The 16,347-nt window shown below is 31.7% G+C and overlaps 1 protein-coding gene across 1 annotated transcript in view; it reads right to left on the bottom strand.

The window, feature by feature from the left end:
• LOC134252449 (transient receptor potential cation channel subfamily M member 2-like) overlaps positions 1-9,455 on the bottom strand; it is a gene marked incomplete at its 5' end in the record, with an annotated part of 49,624 nt that extends 40,169 nt beyond the window's left edge. The window contains 3 exons of the mRNA XM_062734939.1: positions 1,500-1,599; positions 1,890-2,003; positions 9,206-9,455. Of these exons, the coding sequence (XP_062590923.1) occupies positions 1,500-1,599; positions 1,890-2,003; positions 9,206-9,455 (464 nt within the window). The remainder of the gene's footprint in view (positions 1-1,499; positions 1,600-1,889; positions 2,004-9,205) is intronic.
• Positions 9,456-16,347: the final 6,892 nt, after the last annotated feature.

The following is a 16,347-nucleotide window of genomic DNA, read 5'->3' as shown; positions in this document are numbered from 1 at the left end:
TTTCATACCTGGATATTTTACTTGAAAAAAACACTAATGGTAATCTAACAACCAAGCTATATGATAAACGTATGATGACATTAACTTTTCTATCGTCAACTTCCCTTACTTATGCAGCAATATACCTTCATCGCCTGCATACGGAGTATATATATCTCAGTTGACTCGATACGCAAGAGCATGCTCTACGTATGAACAATTTCAAAAACGAGTTAAGTTATTGACAAGCAAGTTGACAAAACAAGAATATCAGCAGTCTCGTTTAAAGTCAGCATTTCGTAAGTTAATTCTATGGTCGATACAATGACCTTGTCAGCAAATACAGTTTATCATTGAATCAAATGCTGACTGACGTTTTTCATACCAATTGTTAGTCCATTATTTATACACTGAATTGATGACGGATTTTTCCGTTATTCCTGATCATGACAAGGAGCACACGGCGGGTGTGACCGGTCGGCAGGGGATGCTCACTCCTCCATGGCACCTGATCCCACCTCTGATGTTTTGGGGATCCGTGTTTGCTCTGCTCTTATTTTGTACTGTTTTATGGACTTTGAGATTGAATACTGTTCGTTATCTCCATATTCTTCTTTCAAATGATTCATATTGTGAGATATCGTCAGTGAAGCACTTGGTATTTTGGGGCGTCATCATTATTTTTAATGTCATTCAGAAAATAAGTTAATTGATTCCTTTTTTCATATTAATCGGAAAGGTTCAGATAACTTATCTTACTGATTTTGATGTACAAAGATCGAAATTTATCATATGACCTAGGCAACCAAATACAACATTATTTTTTACAAAAAGTGGAGTTACAAAACGCCATAGCACTGTAGAGACTCGCTTGTGGACACCATAAGTTTACCGTAGATGTACAAATAAACTGGGGTCTATTGTCACATTGGGTCCTTGCACGAAAAAGATAAATCCCTGCGCAATGGCTTTGAGTGACGAGTAAAGGGGAAATGTGCAGCTCTCAACTGGCAAGTGATGGAGTCTCCATATGATCGAGTGAAAAATTTTCGATAGGGATGTTAAACAATATACAATAAATTAATTCATCGAATCTGTCAAATAGTTTATATTTTAGAAAATATATATATATATTTTAGGCACTACAAGTGGCCTTTTGAAGAATATTGACACAGTCGATATTTTCTTGGTGTAAATGGCGACTACTGGTTTACGTCTCTGAAAGGTAACGTGTTAGTTTACATTACTTAACGTGAATAATATGAAATTATTCAAACTTCAATAAGAAAAATAATAGTTTTCACAGACCTGTTTACATATATCGTTGTTTCTCGGTAATTTTGATGAAATCTGTCCGTGAGATTTGGCATTTTCCAGTGAGTTTTCAATTTTCATTGATTTTACATATATTTAAGATTATTCCCTCTTATGGACTGCATATTAACACTGACGATGAACGCCCCCCCCCCCCCCCCCCTTAATCTCAACCCCTACCCAAAATCAATCAATCATAAAGGTACCTTGCAAAATCAGCAAAGTCTGTTCCGAGATTTTGTTCCCTAGCTTCTTTTGCCTTTTTTGACAGCTCTTGCAGCAGTGCAGCACATGCTATGCCTGTAACTGAAATAAAACAGAATGTCATCATTTAAAATTTATACCGATAAAAAAAAGAATCTGCTCTTTTATGTTAAAAATATTAGGCATTTACATGTATATATCAATCAAGTTCAACATGTAACATGGTAATTTGAACATAAAATGATCTAACTAAACCTAAATCTACACAAATAATTTTCAGACTAAATATTTTCATTGAGTAGATGTCTTTAATCGTGCATTACGAATGAAATCATTAACTACTTTAAATTTTATTATTCTTATTTTCCATTGAAGTTCCAATTAATGCTTACACAAGTGGTTTGGTATTAAAAGCCAACTAATTTCAGCTATTTCCATTCGATTAGCAAAAATCGCCCAAAGTAAGATATCGGAGCCATTCACATATCTTAAACTTTGTTCCATATCTTCATTCCAATTTTCTTCAAGTTCTCTTCTTCCTTCAATATTTTCTTCATCTGTCAATATATCATGAATTTTGTGACTAAAGGAATATAAAACACAAATTGTGTGACGTGCTGTAAGTTAAAGCAATATATGAGCTGCATGTTTGACATCTGAAAAAATGTTGCAAATTTGTTATTAACTATTTCAATAACATAAAAATAGAACATTTTTAAACTTCTTTTGTTCATATTTGCTATGAAAGAACTTTTTATACGCTTTGACTGAAGCAAAATTGAATTATTGTCGCCCTGTACAATAATGATTTCTTATATAATACTGTATATTCGCTTGTACAGAAATATTTCTTCTGAAAAAAATTTTAAACTAAATTTTGGTTTTATTTATCATAAGGGTTTAGATAACATACAGATTAATCATAATTTACCAGCAAAATGAAAATTTCAAAAATGCAGCTTAACTGCTTTAATAATCTAAAAAGATACATGCCGTTACGTCAACATTACATTTCAATTTTTGCTTTTGAAGACATATCTTCCTTAAGACGTACTTCATGGAAGTAAATGTATTGTGTATCGCATATTTTATAAATGAAAGGCTATTTTGTTGTAAAATCTTTCCAGTGTATAGTTAACCTTTGATTCTGAATAGCTTCTCCGACTTCTATCCCTAACATCAAAGCTTAAAGTACTTTAAACCCTTTTGCAGATATAACCTTTACACCCTCTAAGAGGTAAAATACCCCTTATGATTGGAAGTCATAAAGATCAAAATTAGTCAATTCTTTGTAACGGTCTAGATATTGGTTGTTCGAAAGTCGGGTGACTAACATCATAGCGGCATGTATTTTATTTTGACATTACATCAAACCTAAGAAGACATTCAATAGTCAATAAATTCGTTATTTAAACTAAATAATTCCAAACATTTAATAAGGAAGATTCAAAATTATTTAAAGTGTCAAAAAGGGGGTCATGGAGCAAGTTAATATACTTAGTAAAGTAATTTACACACGATTACAATACTTAATACACTAAATAATGTATGTATGGGATTTCTTTCTTTAATCTCCATTTTTATGGAAGAAACTACAACTAAAACAACCCATTGTTGCTTTTAAGTCCAAATTGCTAAAAAGATGTATCACTTATATTCTTAAAAACAGAAACTTTCGTATTCCACAATATTTCAAGCTGGAGACGATACATTAAATTTCCTACAAATATAAATCAGCTATTCTTCAAAACCTACATATTACAAGAATACCTTGCAGATCTAGAGTCATCATATCGACTATTTGAAAAACTAATCATCATTTCTGTTCATTTGCCTCTTCACCCTATAGCTATGATCCTTCGAGACACTTTATTACTGGTGACGTAGATATGTTTAATAATGGGGACCTTCAAACATTAATTTTAAAAGGGCAAAAAATAAGGGAAACACGATCTTTTAACTCGTTACATAATTTAATAAATATGATGAATTCTGTGGAAGATTATTTGAGGCAATTGGCAAAACATGGAAAAGAAAACCCTTACATGTACACGTTGTCATAATGAATTAGAAGTATCAGATATCTGTTAAATTCTCGCATTAAGCAATAAGGAGCAAAATTAAACCAACAATCCTTTTCTGTTCAGTAAATGAGAAGTGAAAAAATTATTATGAGATCACGCGGTCAGTATGTAAAAGTCGCTGCTGACAAAGCAGATAACGACACTTCCAAGTACTGAATTTGATATTCAAAGGATGATTGAGTTTCTGATTGACAATATCTAAGATTTTGGAGATCCGGTCTTTCGACATTCTTTTGCAATGGGTACTAATGCCCTTTTATTAGCATGAAAGGACATTGAAAGAAAGAAAGGTTAGACCATTTGAAATGTAAAGTTATTACTGCTTTGTTTAAAAGCAAATGGTTTTCAAAGAAAAGGTAGTATTGTCTTCATTTGTATATGGATAAAAATATTACTTGTAGAACAGTAAAAACTCTGACAAAGGACGATGATGAATCAAATCATCTGTAAGAAAAATATTCTAAGAGTAAATAAATGAAAAATAAAAGAAATATATCACAGATTCACTTTTGTATATTTGAAGCAAGTAATTTCGACCGGTCAGTTATGAGCTTTATGTTTTGTTTGCTTTGGTACTATTACTTTATTGCACCATTATTGTAATTTAATTTGACTTTTCCTATTGCCCTATTTATTGTGCCTATGCAGTTTAACATTATGAGGTATTTAAGAAACACTAGGACATCCCAAATAGTACTCTTTGCATCATTACAAAATCAGTTTTAAACATTTAATTCAAAAAATAATTTTATTGAAATATAAATTAAACATGCAATAGATTTATGGAGTTTATTGAAATACAGTCAATTACTTGCAATTTAGAGCAAACCCAATAAGTAAACAATTAACTACTTTAAAAAATGTATTTTAATATCGTACATTTCAATTTTTTATTTTAACCCCTTCTTTGATGTTTTGATAGGGTAAACTTATAAATGTATAATGAAAGTTAAGTATAAATATAAATGCCTTTATAACTAGTATGAAAAATGTCATGCAAAACGACACAATATAAGGTTTTATTACATTTTAAACAATGAAATACTATACTTTATTCATTGTATAAGAATAATGTTCTGTCACAATAGAAAAGGAGATCAAAATGATATCCTTTCACAGCGTGACAGAAGTCAAAATCTCTCGAGTTACCTCCCCATAACGAAGAGTGTTGTGAAAAAATATTCCTTAACCAGTCATACATGTAAGATAGAGAAGGAGTTAAGGACATAAACAACGTAGTTTGAACTTTTTGGTCTTTTTCCTTGGAGTTGAAGATATCTAATTTTTGATGGAACTGTGTGCTAAATTTAAATGTCTACATATGATGTTGTGAACTTCTAAAAAAAAACATTTTTGAATAAAAGAAATATATAGAATATATGTTTAATATTTTATACATGTATTTTTCTTATACTGAAACGCAACAAGCAGTAATCTACAAATGTTTACATTTTTTATCTAAATATTTTCAAAAAAAAATATATTAAGGCTAAAGTCCCTTTTCAGAATATTAGAGATCTGATAAAAATGTTAAATGTTTATCTTTTAACTCTACTAATTAACATATGACTGTTAAAACACTCCCCTCCCAGCCATACAATTTCAACGTGCAAGACTGCTCTAAACAACAATTGCAGCTTAATTTCTACGCTACAGTAGGTTAATCAATATCGAGATCTGAGCGAAGGAACTATTCTTTGCCATTTTTAAATGCCTGTTTTTCATATGATTAGGTCGAATTTTCTCTAACTTAGCGTATTGTAGTAACCCTTGCGCGGGTATGTTAAGGCAACACATGAATCAGAATTCGGCGAATTTACTCTTTTTTATAATTATGTAACACTAATAAATCGGAAAAGTCAAGGATAGAACTTTTGCTATAATTATACATTCTATAGACTTCAATTGGGCTTATAATACAGGAGGAACTTCACCACGACGTCACCACGTGACGTCTATAATTAGAACATATGCCTTAATGAAAAAGTGAAAAGTTTAACACTACCCCGGGGATCATAAGTTTCAATTTGTGATAATAGTTATGTTAAAACATCTCAGTACCATGAAAAGTGCTGCTAGAATCGCACTGTCCTATTATAGAAATAATTATTAAACAATTTCGGACGAAACCTTCCCAAAATTTTTACATTTTGTTCATAACATCGAAAAAAATGCATCAATTCCCGTAAACCATACGATTCTAGCAGCACTTTCCAAAAACAAAAGAATAAGAACTTTAGATAAAAACAAAAATTAAGTTTCAAGGTATGCGGCGTAGTGTTGAACTTTTGCATCTTTTCTGTTACGAACGACAGAGGAAAGGCTGATCGGCAAGTAAACACCCTCCCTGCTATAATTGTACGAAGAAATTGCAAAATTATATTACCATACCTTATTCATACGCTTTATTCCCACAAGAATCACACATGATATTCATTCTAAATGCTTTTAAACTCCGATTTCTTGTCTTTGTTTACATCAATTCTCGTTACTTTTCACTTTCACTAGAGCTACTGCATGATCAACAGTTATGACGTCACGGGTTTGGTATGTAAGCCCAATCTCCCATGCAGAGTTGTCGTTCGTTCCTCTCTCAGACACCTCTGCAATGGGCTCACGTCAAGATTTTTGACATACCGTATAAAACGTAATATTTGCAGAAATTCTTTCAAATTAAAATAATAGTTCTGGATTGATTTAGTAAATATCTATCTCAAAATTCAGAAATAAGCATAGAAATTGAATTGTAATGAATTAAAACAAACGCACTATTTCTCGTGTTTAACACTGTGTATACGCGAGCCAACGACAGAGGTGAATGTATGAGCCGATGGTAGAGAGTGATGTAAGCCCTGTGATAACTACAGAGGCCCAGGAACGACAAAATTCCGTTTATATTATGCCTCTGCATATTTTGATTCATTTTTACGACCTCAAATCAATCTTAGATATCGATTTTAAGAAATTGTTTATCTCTAAACCTCACGTCATATAGCTTACTATGACGTCATATCAGATAGGCAAGTAGAATATTTGGTTGTAACCTTAACCTACCTGCGTGGACTTCCGGTCCAAAGACTATCATTTATGCATATGATATGTATGACCCCGTTGAGGCGTAATGTAGTGTATTTTTGCATCTGTCAGCAGCACTCTATTACCTTTACTTTGAGATTTTCCAGCTAGAGCAATGGAAATGCATATTTAAGCCATTTTCAAGAAGCCTTAAGTAGCATCGTTACGGGAAATGAAAAGAGAATTCATTTTTTGAAATATTGTTGAACAGTAAAAAACCCTTAAAACTCCATAATATTGCCAAATGTTTTGTCAAACATGCAATTTTTTTTTGTTAAGTAGATTCGAACTTGACTTCCGGTTATGGCATGAAATTCGTTCAACCCTTAAATTACCGACATTTACCAAATTGGAGATATCCATAAGTTTGAGATAAAAATTCTTTACTTTACATAAGTATTTCCCCCTAAAATAGGGTGTTGAGTTCCAGAATTTAATCATCCAAGAAATTTTATCAAAAACTGGTTATGGCTATGCATGCAGATCTTTTGTCTTTGAATAACTGATGACACCATAATCTTAAAATGAGATTATCTTGAAAAATTATCAGTAGAAAAGGTACGTTGCGTATGTCTTTCATAAACGATTCTGACAGAAATAAAGACTGCAAAAGTTCCCCAAATATGTTGCTAAAATTCATATTTATAATGTTTCTACCTTAGCTATGACGTCTCAACCGCTCAAGTATGACATCATGTAGCCTAAGACTGCATTACAAAAAAGGCGAAGGGAAAGGGAATATCAAAGATAATGTAATAAACAGGTAAATCAATGTTTAATTGTTGAATATTTAGTTTATTTCACTTCTGAGACAGGATTTTTTTGTTATTTTTTAAATCATAAACCCCTTTTTCAATCGTGAAATGAATTCATATTCAATTATAAAACATTGAATTACTTTATATGTTTCTAAGCGATGATAATATTACTATAACAGGATTTATCAGAAGCTAAATTAAAACAAGGTTTGTTAAATACTTGTAAAATTATCTTATCTCCACGTAAAATAGAAAACTGACAGTATTTCAATGAAATCTGTGAGTATTGAATAAGCTTTCAGATGATAGTGAGGTTCATTTTTCCTTGTCTACTTGTTCTTGAGACATACGAAGAAATGGCGTGCGGTTTATTCATAAGATTGATACCTCGTGATTTACTTCTCATTAATATTCATAGGATCCTGCAAAAACTCAAAATGTACAATTTATTATTTTTTTTTTAGATTTAACACTCGAGCTTGTTTTGTTTTATTTCTTTAAGCCCCCGTCATGGGTGTATGGGTAGAATTTTGCGTGATTGACTGTTAACAGTTTGTGATACCGTCTTTTTAATAATAAGTAGGTCAAACTGATGCAAGAAATAGACGTTTTTTAATTAATAAGGCGGTCGCAACTCTTAATGAAGTGTTAAATCGTCTGTATTTTGTACTAATAGACACTCTTCTGCACTTATTAATCGGCGGAAGAACTAGAGTCATTTTGCGATAAACACTTTTCATTTTATGATAAACACACTTTTCTAATGCATTTGGTTTATAAAACACCTTTTGATTGGCTTTTGTGCTTTGTTTGAAGCAGTAAAACGAGCATTAACGAGAGTGAAAGCTTTTCATTGTGACGTCGTAATAGAGCGACGCAAAAACAAAATGGTCCGTGACGTATTTGATATAACGAAACAAAATAAGACGTAAACAACAAACTAAATACATGAATTGCATTACAATGGGAATAACTTATCTTCTAATTTGGTATTTGCGACCGTTAATGCTTACGCGTCGCCGGTAAAACCAAGTTTGCGATCGTTAAATCAGCATTAACGGTCACAAATTAGAAGATAGTTATTCCCTAAATCATGCGCTCTTTCCTTCAAAAAAACTATGTACTCTCGCTTCGAATTTTCAAATCAGAAAGGCCGTCGCAACTTTCATTCTAGAATCAACATTATTGTGATTTCCGGTAGATTGATTGTAAATTTATAACTCCCTCTCGAGAATTTTTTACTCATATGGAGACGCCACCACTTGCCGGTTGAGAGCTGCAAATTTTGTCCTATACTCGGCACTCAGGGCCATTGAGCAGGGATGGATCTTTTTCGTGCCAGCACCTACTGCGACACAGAGCCTCGGTTTATACGGACTAATCCGAAGGACCGATTTCCGGTAGAAGATATAGATAAAAATAAAAGCATCAGCGGAAGAACTTTTCGAAATAGTCAGGATTTTGCATTTCTTTGTACGTTCTCTTTATAAACCTTAATGGAATCTGCCGCCATTATAGCTCCAATATGGCCGATATGTAAATCGGCAGAAAATACACCATTTTCCATATGAAGAAAATGTTTAATAAATGGGTAATAAAGTCCAATGAAACATACCAAAAATAAGAATGGTGCTTAATTAATAAAAAAAAATTCCAGTGAGAGTTTGCTGATTTATTTAAAAAATATATATATCTTCAACAGACAGTGGTCAAAATTTGATCAGAATCTTTGGCTAAGTTGGCTAAGTTGATCAATATTTCACGAAACATGTTTTGATCATGATGAGTTACCTTCATAACCAAGGATTTTTCGAAACAATCCTTCGGCAAATTTAGCAACATTTCTATTTAGGCGTTCAATATCTTTCTTGCTTTGGAAGATTTTCTCCTTAATTGCTTTGCTATTTTCGGAGTCAACATTGTCGTCTGTGCATGTTGAAAGTTGTTGCATAAATTTGAAAATTTCCCTTTCCTTCTTCTTTATTTCGAAAGCACTACCGTTACATGCTACTCGAAATGGTCTGATTTTTCCGTGAAATTCCTAAAAAGAAAAACTGTATGTTTAAGTACTTTGGAACTATCTGTTAAATCTTAAGACGTCATAGTTTTATTTTAGCCTTTAAGAAAATTTAAATCAAGAGATAAATGACTAATCCGTTTATGTAATTGTTACATAATAAAATATGTTCAAATCAAATCATAAATGACTACGATAAATCGAAATATAATTCATTAAACTTGTTTACTATTTGTATCTGTATATTTGCCTATAAGACTTTGCAGTATACAAAAAAAAAACCTTCAATTATCTATTTGTCAGTATATAGCTGTACAATTTGCTTATACGAGGGGTTATCAAAAAGTTCGTGGACTGAGGGTATCAAAATAGTATTATGTAGTCTGAGCTTACAAAATTTTTAAGAAATATAAAACAACAAAAAATAAAGAAATGTTGAAAATTTTAGCTTGATACGTTCATTATTTCCCAAGTTATTATAAAACAAGAACGACATTATGGCATCACCCGACGCCGTCGCCGTTTAGTTTTCTGACGTCCGACAACGTCATTGTTTTTCAATGTCTAGTTCTTCTACCTCATACACTTATTGTGGTGAGATTCCCTTGAGCTGAGTAAAGACTTCAATCATTCTTGTTTATATGATTTTACAATGTCATGAACAGCGGTTTTCAATGTATATAATATTGCAAATGGATTTATAAAATGGGAGAAATCCTCGCTTGATCGTGTCAGCATGTTTTGCTTTTTGGACTTTAATAACTACAACACATGATTAACGTCATTCTTGACATGATTGATTTTTCACACCTTGACTACAAATCGACATAAATTGTGCTTTCCTTTTCTCTCTGAATCTATTTTGGCAATAAAAAAGCAAGTACTCTGGATGAATATTGTTTCTCTGTAGCCAGTTTAAACATTTCCTATGTCTATACAATTTTTTTTTCAGGGGCAAAACTTTATAGAATGTTGGAAAATGAAAATCCCTCCCCCTTTTTGACGTCATTTTCAAGGCAATATTTGTTTGGATACTCCATGCACAATTTACGATAAAATTTCATGGAACTTCCAGAATGAGATGAAAATTCGATATTTTATGGAACAATAAAGTCCCAACACATACCTGAAATAACGTGATATTTGGATTTTAAATGTTCATGTCAAAATAGTTTTTTCTCAGTTACACTTAGGTCGAAAAAACGTCGTTTTCGAGGTTGCGCCGCCTGGACATACCATTGCTTACAAAAACATTACTAATTTATTAAAAAAAATAAAATTTATGATTTGTGGTTTATTCTATAAATAGAAAAGTTGATGATAACTTGATATTTTAAAATTCATTCATGTACCTTAAGCGATTTTAATTTTATGGCGCTAGTCCACGAACTTTTACGAAAAGATTTCCATCGTTAACCTTAAATTTTATTTTTTTCGAATATTATTTTCATTTTTATTATCGGTGTTGTAGAGAAGGATTTCACCCATAGTTAGGTTTCCCCTTTCGAAATCGAACTCTAGAGTAGGATTTTCCCCCGAAGGGAAATCTCATATCACGGCCAAATTTCCCCCTCTTTCTTTCTCAGTATCCCCCTCCCTTGTTATAGGACCAATATAAAGCACAGTTGCGTTATTTTTGTGAAAAAAAAAGACAAACTGATTTTGAGGTGGTAAATGAGTGCTTTCCGACTAATGTAGTCAGATTTCTAAGAATGTATTAAGGAATCACTGTCTAGTTTTTGAGAGTATGCCAGGGCATCAACAATAGCGGGAAACATGGGATAATTTGCATAACGGGCGAAGCCCGTTATGCTAAAATTATCCCATGTTTCCCACTATTGTTGATGTCCCTGGCATACTCTCATAACTAGACAGTGATTCCTTATATTTCCATTTCATTGTGAAATAAAATTGTTGATTAAGACTTTAAAAATGCAGACATAGATTAAAATTACTACACGAGGATTCCCATCCCAATTTTAGTAGGCCTCGCCGAATACAACAACAGCCGCACGAAATTTTCATGCATATTTGGCCTCCTTAGCGTCAGACTCAGAGACAGATGCGCACGAGATTTTCATGCATACTAGGCCTCCATAGCTACTGACCTATCGACCTGCCTAATTTACATTCTGGCAGAATTATCAGGAAATCAACTCCGCTTACTTTCAAAGGGTTATCATAGAGAAAAAATTTAGAAATGGAAATATTTTAAAATCATGGACTTTCAACCAAAATATTTATTTTTCAAAAGAAACGTAAAACTCAAATTCGATGTCTTCACACCTCAAATAGCACAGCGGTATACTTGTAAATGTCATATATTTTTAATGTGTAATTTAACAAGGCTATCTTAAGTTTATGAATTCTTTTCTTTCTTTTGTTTTGGCCCAAAAGAAAGCCATTCATTCTTTGTAAACCTCTTACTACTTGTATGTTGCTTGAACCCAATGAGCGCATGAATTGCTATCATAATCAAATGTCCATCTCTATGTAAACAGGTCTTATTGTACCCCCCCCCCTTCCTTGAAAAACGGAAGGGTATATAGTAATCGGTATGTCCGTCCGTCCATCTGTCTGTTACGCTTTGGGGTACCCATCTTTGATCCGGAACTCCCTTCATACCACTGAATGAAAGAAGATGGGGGGATAAGGCGGACGAAGTGCCTATAGTGCAACAGATAAGAAGTGAAAATAAAATTTCAATTATATCCAAATTGATATTTCGTCTAATACTAACGTATGCTTCATGTAAAATCTCTACAATTTACAAACATCACACAAAGACTGAAAACATTTGCCTATGAAAAAGCAGACTCACACTAAAGAGAAAAAAAAAACTATCATTTCCTCATACTTAAACAATTTTTTAATATGAGTGGGTTTTCGCTCCATTTTTTTGAAAGATGATCCTAAAAGCTTGCAAAAATATACACATTTTTTGGTTAACAAAAACATGTAGCGCAGACCAACTATATCTTAAAAGTACACTATTATGGTAAAACAATCGCATGTTTCCTAGAAATACTTCAAGTCCACTAAGTCAAGGGTCATATCACTAACATGATTTAAATGCCCAAAATCATCATGAGCCATGCAGCATATAGTGGTTAGCGGGTTAGTCTCAAAGCAGTACGATACCTCGGATTTCAAGACCTTTCATTTGATACCAAGAACCTTGACCCTATGACCTTGACCTTGGCCTTTGACCAACTTTTTATAAAAAAAATTCCAAACTTTTACTTTGGCCAAAATGTTTCAAATATCAATAACCTTGGTTAAAACTTTTGAACGGTAAAGGCTAGGGCTTTCATACTTCAAATATGCTATCCTTGTAAGAAGATCTTTCATTGGATATCAGCAACTTTGACCCTTTTACCTTGGAGTTTGACCTACTTTTTACAAAGTTTAACATGGCCATAACTTTTGAACAGTAGGGGCTAGATCTTTCATATTTCACATATTTAATCCTTGTGATAAGACCATTCATTGGATATCAAGAACCTTTACCCGTTGACCTTGACTATGGAGTTTGACTTTCTTTTTACAAACGTTAACCTTAGCCATAACTTTTGAACAGTAAGGGCCAGAGCTTTCATACTTCTCATATATAATTTTGAGACAAGGTCATTCTTTAGAAACCAACAACCTTGACCCTTTGACCTTGCCCTAACAAAAAATACTATAGTTAACTATAGTTAACTTTAGTAAATCAAAGATTTCACTATAGTAAATCAAAGTATTTTTACCATGAATTTCAAATAGATATACTTTATTTTTAAGAGGCAGTCCACCGAAAAACCAGGCAATGGGTTGCACATCGCATGTCATGGATTTCAATTATTTTTTGCATGTAGACTTATTAAAGCAAGTGTTTACACATGACAACATCAAAAAAAATTTAGTGCTCCTCTAGTCCTATTTTTGGTAAATGCTTAATTTTAAGTGCAGAAAGGTCAACATGAAGGTAAAAAAATTACTACGTTTTTATTTTGTTTTATATTTAACAGATAACTCAAAAGCTGGATGTGTCGATGAATATTATTTATAGCATAGCCTCTTATATTTTATTTTATTAATGAATAAGACTCAAATTTATATTTCTTTACAAAAAATTATATGGTCAAAATCTCAAAATTTGAGTTTAGCAGATGACATTTGGAATTTAGTATCCCACTTTCATTACGTTATAAAACCTAATACATTACAATGACAGAATTTATTTCAAATGTTATTATGAAAACAAAGTATTAATTTTGAGTCACTCAATAAAATCAGTGGAAACGGGTATATTGAAAGAAATAAAAGGAGTCAAATTTACCTATTTTTTTCATAATTTCCCAAATAAAACCGATCCCGACCGGAATTATATAAAGAAGAAAATACTATAATTGTAATGTTAAATTTGGCTCTTTGGTTGTAATATGAATAAAAGATGACTTGATTTATTTTTTACATGGCTTATAATTGACGGGTTTCTTTAGTTTGATAAATTTATTAATATTGCTTTTTTCTCGATCGGGTTCGGTTTAATTTCAATCGGGATCGGTTTTTACCGTAAGTTTAGAAATATTTCCTAAATTTGGCTCTTTATTTTAATTTATCAGAGAAATATGCTTGTCTTTTATTTCTTTTTAGTCGGTCAACTGTTTTAAATGAGTGTATCCATAGATTCAAATGTATATATTTTAATTACTAAATGTCTTTTACGTTTTTGAAGCTTACATGTAAAACATCTATTTGATTTCTTGATACTCGGTATTAAAAAAATATTTGTACATGCATTATGAAACAACTGAGAGCAGACAGCTTTCTAGCTTCATCATTTATCTTATTTCCAAGTAAAATTTCTTTTTTTATTATTTTCTCACGAATAAAATAATTAAATTCAGTCAGTGGCGAAATTAAACTTGCCTAAATACAGAAAATATTTTATGTGTACAGTCTCGACTTTATCCAAGTTTTTTTTTACCTGTCAGCTGTAAAGCCTTTCCCCATTTTCCTCTTTTACAAACTTTATTTTTGTATAAATAAGAAAATAAGTTCTTTCATGTATAGTATCATTATTTAAGAGCCCATAAATCGCAAGCAAAAAGCAGGGGGCGGCGTCATGGCATTTTTTAACTGGTTTGATTAAAGTGGAAAAATTTTAGAGTTGGCCAGGCCAGCATAGTCTCAACTCCATATAAAATATGACATATGTGATTGTTTCAAACGCTAAATTAAAAGAAGAATTTTTAAAATTAAATACATGTATTTCACTAAACCATCTTCCGTTTTAGTGCCAACTTGAAGTGGGCAGTTCAGCAGTAGTTTTAGCGACACTTTCAACAAAAAATAATAAACTCTACATGGAAAGCTGTATATATTTTTATACTTTATTTTTCAGTGTTTATTTATGATTTTAATCGTACCGCTGACTGTTTATTTTGATTAGATAGATAAATATTTTCAAGTTTTTACAAACATCATGCAGTACTGAAACACCCCAACTTCGTCGAATTATATGTTGCGTAAATCTAAAATATTCACAATTCTGGATAATTAGAAGAAAGCATCTAATCTTTTCACATCCCAATTTTTACAAGAAATGTTCATCAAAATACTTATATCATTATTTTTGCACAAATGCTAGTAAATCGGTAACAAAAATGGTCCCTCAGACAGGTATAAAATTACTTATCAAAGAGGCGCCGCCCGTGAATAAATTAAATCTTGAACTAAAATATAATTTAACAATTAACATTTAGGATAATTCATTCAGAAGATAATTGAACAGAAAAAGAGAAATTACTTAGTACAATGTATTTAATTTTTTCTTTGCACTTTACACAAAGAACTGACAAACTTCTCTGTAATATTTGTAACTATTTGATTGTGACGCAATATTAGTTAGGTATTTGACGTCACTGATACATCAATGGAAATGTGGATTCAACCTGAATAATAAAATCAATTTTCATCTAAATAATTACATTTGAGATAAAAATGAATCCTTTTTTGAAAATAAAGTAGTAATTTTTCGTTTAATAATTTTCTTTAGTGTATCGATTCTAGATATTTCACCAGGATTCCGATAGTAAGATGTTTAGCAGATTTACCGATGCCACGGGAGATAACTCTTGCATCGCAAAATTTCATAAAAACGTCTATATATTTTGCCAGAAAACTAGTATCAAGAGTGTTTTTCCCACCAATTTTATTTTTGAAACAAAAAGACGAAATGTTTCTAGATTTAGTTAAGCGTGAATTATAGTCCTGTTAAAAATGTATTGGAAATTACATATCTTTGTTTCTGACCTACTTTTAATGATTTATATAGGGGAATCCAAGAACACAAAACAAAAGGATATTTTACTAAATTAGTAAATTTCAAACAAATCTTCAATTACATAATTCGTTTTGGACTACTTTGATATTGTTTTCAATAAAATATCAAAAATTCTTCACATTCGAAGTGCCGCCTATCAATACAATACTGCCTGGTTTTTCGGTGGACTGCCGCTTTAAACTTCCCACAAATATTTTTCTGAAGTTAAAATGAAGTATTCCTTGCATTTTTACATATTTTATCAAAAAAGTACATCATTAATATGTAATTTAAGATATATTATAATGCTTTAATTCTTCAGAAATTCTAGAGTAAAGTTTCATAGTAAATCAAAGTGTCAAAGTTTTCATTATAGTAAACTATAGTTAACTATAATAAATTTTGTTAGGGTGACACCGGAGTTTTTCCTACCTTTAAAAATGTTTACCCTGGTTAGAATCATTAAACAGGTAGTGCTAGGGTTTTTCCGCATTTGAGATGTTGCCATACGGGGGGCATCAATGTTTCACAAGCACATCTTGTTTATCTCAGAATTTGTTGTCATAAATTCATAAATTTTAATACCGAGAAGTAAATTTAAATACA

Source organism: Saccostrea cucullata, unplaced genomic scaffold (genome assembly GCF_032062105.1).
Source record: "Saccostrea cucullata isolate Sc308-1 unplaced genomic scaffold, CSIRO_AGI_Scuc_v1 ctg1962, whole genome shotgun sequence".
In the NCBI taxonomy this organism is placed as follows: domain Eukaryota; kingdom Metazoa; phylum Mollusca; class Bivalvia; order Ostreida; family Ostreidae; genus Saccostrea; species Saccostrea cuccullata.
This window is presented reverse-complemented; position numbering and strand designations above follow the sequence as displayed.